Raw genomic sequence first — 12,859 nt, 5'->3', positions numbered from 1 at the left:
CTAAAGTAGGCCTTGTTGAACCCATTATTACCAATCACTTTAGCCATTTGTTTATTGCTTTGGCTCCGTTCACATGGTTTATTCAGGCATTTTTAAAATTTTTGAACCTGTGCCAAGGTATCTGATTTGCTCATTTGGAAAATCAGTAGTAGCAAAGCCACTATGGACCAAAGCATCATGTATTTCATATACATTTTCTAGCCTTGTGATATGTGTATCATGGGCCATGCACACAAAATATCCCCTACTTTTAAGCAAATTTTTATTTCAATAAGGGTTGTGTTGTAAAACAATTAAATATAAATCTTGTAGAGTAATATTTCCTCTTTTAGATGGTACTACAGCAGCCACAAATCTCCCTTCCTCTGGTCCCGAAGCACCAGAGCTGGTCCTGACAACCTCCTCCCTCCCTCCGTTCCTGAAGCATCAGAGCCGGTCCCGACAACTGACCTCCCTCCCTCCCTCACCCGATGATGTAGCGGCCAGCTTCTGGCCAGCCCCAGCAGAGCCATTCCTCTGCCATGTCACTTCTGCCAAATTTCAGCCTGTCAATGATGCAAAATTTGAAAGAATGTTCTTATGCAGCTATTCATAATGATTTGCTGCAAATTTGACAGTGTAGTGTCCAGTGCAAGGATAATCTATGAAATAAATCTGAAGTCTGTATCTACTTTTGATTGGAGCTATAGCAGCTGATAAACTGGTCAAAATCTGTCACTATAAACTATGACAAGTTTTAAGGCACACTTTTGAGCAAAAGTTTTAAGCGGGTTTTGCATCCATTATGCTCAAACTAGCATTGCTGAAACTAGCATAAACAAGTTTTGCTGGACTAACAAAAATTAGTATTTTTCATCAATTATTGTCAGCTTTATGTGCAGCTAAAAATGACATAATGCTACCAGCACCCAGGGAGATCTAGCTCAGTGACTATTGCAAATAAGGATCCAATATTCTGGGAAAACTTTTTATAATCCGAGACATAATAGTGAGGAGCTTTTTATTTATTTATTTTAGACCATTTAGTATGGAATGACCCAGCAAAGAACGGAGAAGACTCATCAAAATGAGAAATTGTCTGAGTGCACGAGCCAGGAATGTGTAAGCCTTCCTGAATTCTGTAGAACATGCAATAATCAGATCTCTTTAGCTGCTCAGGGGCCTTACCTTGGTCAGTTTTGGTTGCTGGCTTCCAGTTTTCTGCACTAATTACAGGCAGACACACCTGCCCCTTTTCATCAATATTGGGATGATATATTTTTGTTTTAAATGTGACCTTGGGAGGTTTGAATGGGTACTCTGCGGGGAAGTTGATTTCAATCCTGAAGGCTCCCTTGTCGTATGGGGGGTTATCCTGTAGAGAAATCCACAAGAGAAAAAGCACATTTAGATGTTACAGCATCCAAGAGTTGGAATTTGCTTCATGTTCCCGACTGCAGATGAGAAGTCGCTAAGCAAGTAGAAACAAGGAACCAAGCTGTAGGAAGCCAAAAGCACTGTCTATCTGCTTTGGTCTGCAGTCTATAAGGACATATGCACTCTACCTGTAAGAACAAAAAAGTGACACAATAGGCTTTGAATACCAGGGGTTGACTGAGACTCTCCAACTTTCCCTCCCCTTCCATGTCAATAAGGCAAAAACACACCAATATTATGGAGGAGTTTAAATAACTTCTAAAAAATATTTCATTACTAAGCGACGATATAAATTAGAAACTGGGAAACAATCAAGCATCCAACACATTATGAAAATATGGTTATTTCCAGCAGTAGAACTGAACAGCCACAATCACTTGAGAGAGAGATTTTCAAACTGAGCATGTGGTAAAAGGTTTTCTCACTGTGTGGTATGTGGACAAAGGGAAGTTTACATTGTATCATGTATATCTCATTCCAAATATACAGTACACACAAATAGGAAAAAATAGTAATTCAACAAGCAATAACTTCCCATTATATACTCCACAAAAAATTAGGATGGAAAAAGACTTTATAAGCTTTGGAATGATCTTTCAACTGCACTAAAAAATTTCTTATTATTATATCTTTAGAAAATTGTTATGAACTTTTAATTTTTAATGATTGATAAATGAATAATTTTGTACGGACACAATACTTTTTAATTGTTGTTATCCACCTAGAATCTATTGTGAGAATAGTGCAGAATATAAGTAAGAATAGAATAGAATAGGATCCTCAGAGCAAAGGGTGAATGCCCTCTCTGTAAAGCTCCTCCAGTGTCAACCAGGGGGATACTTGTGCAAATCTGTGCATACAAATATATTAAGAAACATGAAAATCAGACAGACCCCTTCCAATATAAACATTGTATGATTGTAAATCCAAGAAGGTACTTATCTCAAATTCTGCCGACAGTAACAAACAAGGCACTTCTAATGTTATCTATGGGCAATGTGCAGGCAGTTATAGGCACTATGTGTATCTGACACACTGTGTTTCATGTTCTGTGGCAGAGATCAACATTACTGCCAAGCACACACTAACAACTTCTGGGCACACACTGCATACAAGACAAGTCCAACTTAATTCTTGGTTTATTTACAGTACAATCACACAGTGTTTCACATTTCCAGCAGACAAGTTATGAGGATTTTATATAGGAAGGAGGAGCATTTACCATTGGTTCCCAACTTCCGGTCCCCCTTAAGTTCCATCATCACCATTTGAAAGATGAGTCCCCTTTGTATGGCCATTCTAAGTTGCGAGATGCTTGGTCTCGTGATCTTGCTGTAGAGTTGCCAATTGATGTACATTTGCAGGCTGTCCGTCAGCTGCCTGCCTTTAGAAAATACACCACCTTTTGGGAGCAACATTATAAGTTGATCTTTCGTTTGTATATTTCTCCTAAAAGGGCTTATTTATCACGCTTCCGTAAGACTGCTGCCTGTCTTCGCTGTTGGGCCCTAGAAGCGGGCTTGGGACACATGTTCTGGTCTTGCCCTCATGTTCAAGATTTTTGGACTGCTATTTTTGTATTTGTGGAGGGCATTTGGAATATTACCATTCGTCGTTCCCCTTTGCTTTTATTTGGCACTGTTCCACATTATTTCCCTCGCACAAAGGGAGTTGCAGCTTTCCTCAAGTGGACTGTCCTGGTTGCTCTAAAATGTATTTTGTTGAAATGGCTTGAGGCTGATGCTCCGGACTATTCGCTTTGGTGATGTCGGATGATTACTCTCCTGATGTGGGAAAGGAGGGATGTGAAAGATTTCTCTTCTCTCCCAGGCCGCATCTTTCAGCATACTTGGGAACCTTTTTGGACTACCTTGACTCCTCTGGCTCACAGCCGGGTACTTAACTGCTGAAAATTTTTTGTTTTGTGACTCATTGTGTTCTGATTGGTAAACTTGCTTTCTTTGGTGTTTCATTGGTACTGAATGTTTGGATGGAGGACTTTACAGAGACTGGTGACTATCTTCCATGGCAATATATATTGACAAAATGGCTCTACGGATCCATTTGGAGATAGCAGCCTTGGAAGCCTGTGCACCACATCAAGTCTGACTAGTGAGCACAAAAAGATGTTGAGATATCTTTGAATCACCAATGAGTTCAGGCTATCAAAGAAGCACCCTTCTCACATCCAACTTCTGCATAATCCAGTCCTTCTTCTTAGAACCTGTAGACTGAAACGCTGGCAATCTGACTTCTTGATTGATATGGAAAGCCCAAAACAGCCTTCGGCAAAAAAGATGGAACAGTACGCAAAGAATCTCCGGCTTCTGCAAACTTAAAGAAAGACTCTCTGCAACAAAGAATCCGAGACTCTTCTTGCAGAGGTAATAACCACAAGAAAAACCGTCTGGAGCATCCAACCCTGCAAGGAAACTTCTTGCAGCAGCTCATATGGAACCTGACTGAGGCCTTGCAACACTACGTTAAGGTTCTATGATGGAACAAATGTTTTACTGGGAGCCTGACCCACAGTGCCCTCTTTAGGAATCAGGCTATGTCCAGATGAGACACCATGGAAGCTTTACACTCTTGAGCCCTAAAACAAGAGTCCTATCACTCAGATTCTGACAGATACCACTGTAAGACCCTTGTCAAGGTCAGCCTGGAGAAAAGCTAACACCACTGAGATTGGAGCAGAAAACAGCTCCTCGTTCCCCTTAATGCACCAGAGCTAAAATGTTTCCTATACCTTAGCATAAGCAGAGACTGTCTTAGGCTTTGTGGCTCTGAGAAGAGTAGCAATGACTACTTCCGAGTATCTCTTGCACACTAACGCCATGCGCTCAAGAGCCATGACATGCCGTAAGAGCAAAGTGATTGGATCTTTTATGACCACTGGTCCCTGAGAAAGAAAGTCTGGGTGTACTCACAGTCTGAGACTTGCGCCCATCTGAAGATGCACTAGGTCTGCATACCACAGTCTGTGGGGCCAATCTGGAGACATGAGAATGACTTCCCCGATGGCTTGCAATCCTTTGGCGTATCTGGCCTATCATTTGCTACGGAGGAAACATGTAGCAAAGTTCGCTCTTTGGCCATGGTTGGACTAGCACATCCATCCCTGCACTTCCGGGCTCAGATCTTTGAAGAATCGGTTCACTTTCCTATTTCCTGCGATCGCCATCAGTTCGAACACTGGGTGACCCCAGCAACAAATAATGAATTGGAAGGCTGCTGCAGACAGCATCCATTCTCCAGGATTCAGTGTCTATCTGCTGAGGAAATCGGCTTGGACATTGTCCACTCCTGCTACATGTGTCACAAAGAAAGCCTGAAGATGAAGCTCCACCCACCTGAACAGTAAAGGAGCCTCCAGACTCTACTGATCGACCACTTCCTTTGGGAGGCCTACCGAGGCCCCTAGATTGGGCGTGTCCACGAAGCTATTCTGAGGGGCATGCCCCTTGATAATGCCTCTGGGTGGAGCCATCAACCCATATTGGCAAGGGCTTCCAGAGTCGATGGTAGACACATCTGCAGAGAGACCAATTGAGAAGACCACCTGACAACACGCTCTGGAAAGGATGCATGCAAGCCTTTGCCCATGGGACATCTAACATAGCTGCCATGGATCCTAGCACTTGTAGGTAGTGCCATGCAGATGGAGTTGCTTTGGCCTTTAAGCTCGTTATCTGGGTGCAAAGCTTCTGTCTACGTACCTCTGGAAGATAGACATGACCTTCTGCTATGTTGAAGACTCCCAGGTACTCCAGGGATTGGGACGGAATCAGTCAGTTCTTTTGGAAATTCACTATCCATCCCGGACCATATGAGCCACCGCTTGATCCTCTTTCTGGAACGACAAGAGCTCTAATCAGCCAGTTGTCTAGGTATGGATGAACCTGCAAGCCTACGTAGATGGGCAGCTACCACAATCATCACTTTGGTAAACGTGCAAGGTGCTGTCACCAGCCTAAAGGGAAGAGGCAAAAATTGGTAATGGTTTTCCAAGACATGAAATCTCAGGAACTTTCTATGTCCTGGAAATATGGGAATGTGCAGGTAGGCCTCCATCAAATCCAGAGAGGCCAGAAATTTCCCCGGTGCCGCCACCACCACTATGACTGATCATACTGTCTCCATGCAAAAGCACAAAACTTTCAGCGCTGCATTGACATGTGTTAAGATGTAGACTGGGTCTCTCATCGTCTGAGCCTTTCTTGGGCACTATGAAGTATATGGAGTATCTGCCCGAGCCCAAAATCTTTGGGCAGTAAAGACTCTATGGCCTGAATATCTTACAGCTTCTAAACTGTAGCTGCAACTTTACTTGCTTTGTCTGCTCATCCCACCAGGGCAGTCCACAAACCAGTCCATTAAGGGCTGGGTGAATTTGAGCTTGTAACCACTCTATCTTCAGCACCCAATGTTCTGACGATATCTATGTCCAGGCCTCCGCATAAGAACATAAGAAATGCCTCTGCTGGGTCAGACCCGAGGTCCATCATGCCCAGCAGTCCGCTCACGTGGTGGCCCAACAGGTCCAGGACCTGTGTAGTAATCTTTTATCTATACCCCTCTATCCCCATTTTCAGTAGGAATTTGTCCAATCCTTTCTTGAACCCCAGTACCGTACTCTGCCCTATTACGTCCTCTGGAAGCGCATTCCAGGTGTCCACCACACGTTGGGTAAAGAAGAACTTCCTAGCATTTGTTTTGAATCTGTCTCCTATCAGCTTTTCCGAATGCCCTCTTGTTCTTTTATTATTAGAAAGTTTGAAGAATCTGTCCCTCTTTACTCTCTCTATGCCCTTCATGATCTTATAAGTCTCTATCATATCTCCTCTAAGTCTCCTCTTCTCCAGGGAAAAGAGACCCAGCTTCTCCAATCTCTCAGAATATGACAGGTTTTCCATACCTTTTATCAGACATGTTGCTCTCCTCTGAACCCTCTCGACTTCGAGAGCCATACCCTATCTCGAGGGGAACTGCTCTGTACCTGGCGCTATTATGCTTTCTTGGAGGTTGTAGCAGGACAATAACTGGGAATCTCTGTCTGGCTCCTTGGAAGGATCTCTGAGAGGAGGCTCTCCTCAGTACTACTGCAAGCGACTGGAGCCTTGAAAATTAAACCGCCCAGAGTTCCTAGAGGTTCACAGTCTGCTGTCAGGTAGAGATTTCGGCCAAAAATCTGCCACACTGGTCATGAGATCGTCCAGTCCCTTTCCGAACATTTGTCCCTTGAAAGTAAGTCTGTCGAGGGTAGCCTTGGAGGAGGAATCTCCCACCCAGAGCATTCTGCGGGTTAAGACTGAATAAGCATCAGCTATGTAAATCCTTTTCAGCTAATAGGAGCTGGGTAGAGGCTCGCCCTCCACCAGCTCAAGCCCCTGCAACCTGGAATGACACAGGTGCATGTCATAACAGAAGCCGATTCCACCTCTTTGATTTCCAAGGCCAGAGTTTCAAACTGTCTTTTAAGAATCACATCCACTCTGCGATCCTGCATATCCTTTAAAACCACACCTCCCTCTCTTGCTAGGGATGTGCGTTTGGTCCCTGCACTACCAAGGAATCTACCTTGGGCTGAGCGAACAGCTGCTGTCACTCCTGTGCCATCGGATGTAGCCAAGCCATTATCATGGCTAATTTAAGAGGCCCTTCAGAAACATCACAATGCTCTGAGACTAGTATACTGATATCAGGATGCCAAGGACAAGAAGACTAGGCTCTTATTCCGCTCATTAGATAGCAGAGAGCAGAGGAGACCTGCTGGGAGTCCAAGTTCAATTCTTGTAAAGAGTAAGCAATAAGCTCTAACACAACGGAGATTCTGGACAACCGGCGGACTGTGGGGTCATCCCCTTGATTGAGGACCACCACTGAATCTTGCACTCTTGCAACCCTGCATCTCCCAACAGGGAGGGCTCACTCTGTGATAGTGAAAGCATACAAATAGATCCCTCATCCTCCGAGTATACCTTGGAAAGGTCCACTGGAGCCTGACCAGCCTCTGACACTGAGGCAGATGCGCCATGGGCGCTCCAATCCTCTATTGCACCTCTGGTGCGCTGCCAGACATCTCTTGGGGAACTCGGCCATCCAGATAAACTCTTCACAACACACTGATAAATTCCAGATAAAATGCCATATTAGGCAGCGCGGAGTCTCCTTTAGATGACTCCAGCTTTCGTTTTTTGGGCTCTGTAGCCTTTGTGACACTGCATTAAGGATGCCCACCATTCCAGGGCTCTGGAAGGGATTTACTCCCAACCAATTGACCCCCAGACAATTCCTCAGCCCTAGAGAGCAAAAGGGGAGGCTAAGCTGACCGCTCCCACCCATCCTTCATGTACTGTACAGCACATGGCGCAAGAATGCTCTTTGGGCACCCATGAAGTGCAAACCTGGCATGAATTAGAGGTAAAGAAGACTTAGGACTCTATCCCTTTCAGACTTGAGGCAAAGCACAATGATTTGAAGGTTCTGGAGAACTTTAAAGAAAAATTGGGAAATCCAAGATAGCTGCATTTTGGTGCCAAAAAACAGATCCAAAACTCCTTAACTAAAACAAAAATCCAACTATTTTGCGATTTTGGAAGTGGGGAAACCTAAGGGAAGGGGCAGAAACTTGAAAAAATGGTTTTAAAGATCCATCTGATTTCCCTCATAGGCTGTAATAGCCTTACTTACTGTGACTTGTGCTGAAGCCTGCTTCAGCTCCTAAGGTAGGTAGCTAGAACGGGGGGGGGGGGGGGGGGGGGATCACTGCCTCAAACAGAATGTTCCTTTATCGCTGAATCTTCGGGCTGCCAGTTGGACTGGTGTCTGACTGAATCTCGAACCCCCGTGGACATGAAAATGGGGGATACAGATCCCTGCTGAGCCCCCTAAGGATGGCTGACAGCCTGCGCTCAAGCTCCTGTGAACAATGCTACAAGGGGAATGGACCCTGAGCTCCAGAAAAGTTTCTGCAGGATGGCTAACAGGGGAGGGAATGGCCTGGCAGCTGCAGACCTCAGTCTGCTTCTCCTCCACGTAGGCAGAATTGAACTCTTGACGAGGGGAGCTCAGAGCACCAAAAGCCGTCATAAATTCACAAAAAAAAAAAGAAATATGAAATATGAAGAGCAGAACAGAAAGACTCCTTCCAGCTCACATGCAAAAAGAAAAACTGAAGGGAGGCAGCAAAGTCCTCTGGTGAAGGAGGGATTCAAAAGCTGGAATGGATTCCTTCTGCACAGCTCGCGAGCATGGGAATATTATCTCGTTTGTCCAGAATGCCACCTACTGCACTAGAATTGCTTACTAATGAGTTGAGAAATGGCTGAGATGCACATGGTGAAACATATTTAAAGATGCTGGATTTTGAATTACTTCTCATTAAGAAATACATAGACCAGCTAGCACAAGAAAAACAGGGCACCTGACATCACTATCTCTGCCAAATTTAAAAACATAAAAATCCATTTATATACCACAATACCAGAGTTAAATAAAAGCATTAGGTATCACAAACAACATTTTAAGAAAGTTAACTTAGGAGAATATCTGGGGGAAGAAAATTTAGCAATTGATTTTAAAGAAAGGTGAGCTAATCACTGTGAAATGCCATGCTACCCTCTACCTGGTTCCCTACTAGACCACAGATTTTAATCCTGAAGAAGGATGGTCGGGATAAGTCTCTGCTAAGCAAGCCCAATAGCAGCTTCTACCCAGAATCCGAGAAGTGGTGAACTCCTACTCACTGGAACAATCAGCCCCTGCCAGGTCAACAAGTTAGCTTCATCCACCTGGATATTCCGGAAATTCTTCATTCCACATTTGCGGATTTCTTCAAGCTCCTGAGAAACAAAAAGCAGAAATTATCAAGCAGATGACAATTAAGACCTAACTTATTTTTGGAAAAAGGGGAAAACGATAAAATGGTACAAGAGGACTATACAAAATTCAAAGAGAAATTGATGGAGGCCCACATCTAAGAACAGTAGTCTCATAAGAAAGGGTTATATAAAGAAGGCTTAATGTAGACTGTACTGCATTTATGACAAGCAGTCAGTTGCAGTACTTTTCCAGGCTGTATTGTGGTGTAGTGCAACATCCCTCACCCCCTGTGAGAGAGTAGACAGTGCTGCCTCACAGCCAGAGTGCTTTCTCCTATTATAATGACTGGAAGCTGCACTAAGTCACTTTGCCTCCTGCTGTCTGTTGCTGAAGGTGTGAAATTTATATCTATTGCAATTCATTAAGAACTGGATGCAGACTGTACCACTGGGTCATAGGGAAATTTTCTTCTCTCTCCCACTTAAAGTAAGGCTCTGGGAGAATTTAACACCACCCGATGCCATCAGAGATGCCTCACTTCAAAAAAGCTCAGTGGGGTTCCCTGAATGGAAAGATCTTAAGAATCAGTATAGTCTGGAGTTCCTATACTTTCAGGTAGACTTCCTGGGTCACCAGGCCGCACAGTGGTATAAATTAATATCGGGTTATGTAAATAAAAAACCAAAGACTGGTCTTAGAGACATTTGGAGCTTTGAGATTAAGCACCAAATTTCTGCATCTCAATGGCCATGAATTTGGTCTTGGAGAATGAGATGTACAGTGTCCGCATCTATGAGACAAACTTGGTTCTTTTTGTTACATAGAGCTTTTTGGACCCCTGTTCGCTTACAAAAGTTAGATAGCTCTAAGTCTAATAGATGCTGGCACTGTAATCTAAAAGCAGGGACATTGGATCATTTAATATTTTATTGTCCCTGTATTATGATCTTTTGGAAATCAATTTGGCCTCAAATAAATTGCCTATTAGAAAACCATGTAGCACTATCATATGATACTATTCTGTTTGGTATGTGTATGAGAAAAAAAAATCAAATTTCATCAAACAACAAATTATTATTGATTATGACAGGAGTCGCCATGCAGCATATTACCAATAATTGGAAGAATTATACTAATCTTAATTACACATTCTGATGGAATTCATTGTGCCACATTTATAAGATGGAAAAAGTAATTGCTTTGCAAAAAGGAAATTATAATTTTATAAAAATTTGGGGGCCATTGGAAAATTATTGTAATGAGTAGACATCATTTTCCAATGATAGAATATTGATATATAGGGGGGAGGGGTTAATAGGAAATTTTATTTAATAATTAAGATTACAATATATATATATGATTTGTTTGATTGGAATAATTGAGGTAGGGTGGGTGGGAAGGGAACAAAGTTTATGCATTTAAGATGATAATAGAAAGATTTTCAAGTGTTGTGTAAACGTTTTTAATGATGAAGTCTTGTGCATTTGATATAAGATATAAAATGAATAAAGAATATATTTTAAAAAACACCCCAAAAAGCTGTCTACCAAAGATCCTGCTGCTTATTTCGCTCTTTCTATCACAACCCAAAATGCACTGAAATCAAACAATTAAGGCAAAAAGCTGCTTTGTTTTAGATATGTTCTAGTATCAGAATGAAGGAAGAGAGCCGCCATCTTTAAACTGCTAACGCATACTATGTGAGCGTTTTTCTCTGCCCTTGAGAAAGGAGCGAAACAAAGTACAGTGGTACCTTGGTTTACGAGCATAATCCGTTCCAGGATCATGCTCGTAATCCAAAATGCTCGTTTTTCAAAGCAAAGTTCCCCATAGGCTTTAATGCAAACTCAGAAGATTCGTTCCACAACTGAAGTTTGCAATGGTGGCCCAGGGGTGAGAACTTGCCTGCGGGTGCTGCACAGCGATTCCAAAGTGTTGCCTTCCTTCCTCGGGGTCCCCATGCGGCTGCCCTCCTGTTTCTGCGATGTCTCTGCCGTCCGTCAGCGCTCTCCCGGCTCCCATCTAAACTGGCCATCCTGAATGAGCATGCGCACGACTTCTCTCTCCTCTCCTAAGGCAGCCGCTCCCCCAACAACACGCTCGCCACGTACAAGGACGTCCTGCATGCTTGTACGTGGTGAGCGTGTTGTCGGGGGAGCGGCTGCCTTAGGAGAGGAGAGAGAAGTCGCGCGCATGCTCATTCAGGATGGCCAGTTTAGATGGGAGCCGGGAGAGCGCTGACGGATGGCAGAGGCATCGCAGAAGCAGGAGGGCAGCCGCATGGGGACCCCGAGGAAGGAAGGCAACACTCTGGAATTGCTGTGCAGCACCCGCAGGCAAGTTCTTACCCCTGGGCCAAAATTGCTGAATGCTCGTTTATCGGGGCAGTGCTCGGTTTATGAGACAAAAGTTTGCTGAGTGTTTTGCTCATCTTGCAAAACACTCGCAAACCAGTACACTCGTAAACGAAGGTACCACTGTACTTTGTTGGACAGAAGACCTGATCCACATGAGATTAATTCTCTGTAGCTATTTCTCTTCATTTAATCTTCATCCACTTTTTTCTCTTTCTTTTCTTTCTAACCCAACAGAGCCATCAGAAGCAGCAGGCATCTTGTTTATTTAAGTGCTAGCGGCTGAATACACTCTTTAATTGTATGTGTTTGATACACAAAAGAGTGCCGCTTCTAATGGCTCTGTTGGGTTAGAAAGAAAATAAAAAGAAAGACAAAAAGTGGATGAAGATTAAATGAAGAGAAATAGCTACAGAGAAAACACAGTTACCGTATTTTCGCGGATATAACGCGCGCGTTATACGTGATTTTACGTACCGCGCATACCCCTCGCGCGTTATATGCCTGAGCGCGGTATACAAAAGTTTTTAAACATAGTTCCCACCCCGCCCGACGCCCGATTCACCCCCCCAGCAGGACCGCTCGCACCCCCACCCCGAACGACCGCTCGCACGCGCTCCCACCCGCACCCGCATCCACGATCGGAGCAAGAGGGAGCCCAAGCCCTCTTGCCCGGCCGACTCCCCGACGTCCGATACATCCCCCCCCCGGCAGGACCACTCGCACCCTCACCCCGAAGGACCGCCGACTCCCCAACAATATCGGGCCAGGAGGGAGCCCAAACCCTCCTGGCCACGGCGACCCCCTAACCCCACCCCGCACTACATTACGGGCAGGAGGGATCCCAGGCCCTCCTGCCCTCGACGCAAACCCCCTCCCCCCAACGACCGCCCCCCCCCAAGAACCTCCGCCCGTCCCCCAGCCGACCCGCGACCCCCCTGGCCGACCCCCACGACACCCCCACCCACCTTCCCCGTACTTTGTGTAGTTGGGCCAGAAGGGAGCCCAAACCCTCCTGGCCACGGCGACCCCCTAACCCCACCCCGCACTACATTACGGGCAGGAGGGATCCCAGGCCCTCCTGCCCTCGACGCAAACCCCCCTCCCTCCAACGACCGCCCCCCCCCCAAGAACCTCCGACCGCCCCCCAGCCGACCCGCGACCCCCCTGGCCGACCCCCCCACCCCCCTTCCCCGTACCTTTGGAAGTTGGCCGGACAGACGGGAGCCAAACCCGCCTGTCCGGCAGGCAGCCAACGAAGGAAT

The 12,859-nt window shown here is 45.1% G+C and overlaps 1 protein-coding gene across 2 annotated transcripts in view; it reads right to left on the bottom strand.

Annotated features, from left to right (window-relative positions):
• UBE2L3 (ubiquitin conjugating enzyme E2 L3) overlaps window positions 1-12,859 on the bottom strand; it is an 85,125-nt gene that overhangs the window by 20,554 nt on the left and 51,712 nt on the right. For both annotated transcript variants that reach the window (XM_033953627.1, XM_033953626.1), the window contains exons 2-3: window positions 9,165-9,260; window positions 1,168-1,354 (exon numbers count right to left, since the gene is read on the bottom strand). In XM_033953627.1, the coding sequence (XP_033809518.1) occupies window positions 1,168-1,354; window positions 9,165-9,260 (283 nt within the window). The remainder of the gene's footprint in view (window positions 1-1,167; window positions 1,355-9,164; window positions 9,261-12,859) is intronic.

Source organism: Geotrypetes seraphini, chromosome 8 (genome assembly GCF_902459505.1).
Source record: "Geotrypetes seraphini chromosome 8, aGeoSer1.1, whole genome shotgun sequence".
NCBI classification, from domain to species: Eukaryota; Metazoa; Chordata; class Amphibia; order Gymnophiona; family Dermophiidae; genus Geotrypetes; species Geotrypetes seraphini.
The sequence above is the reverse complement of the archived record's forward strand: the minus strand, read 5'-3'. Positions and strand labels throughout refer to the sequence as shown.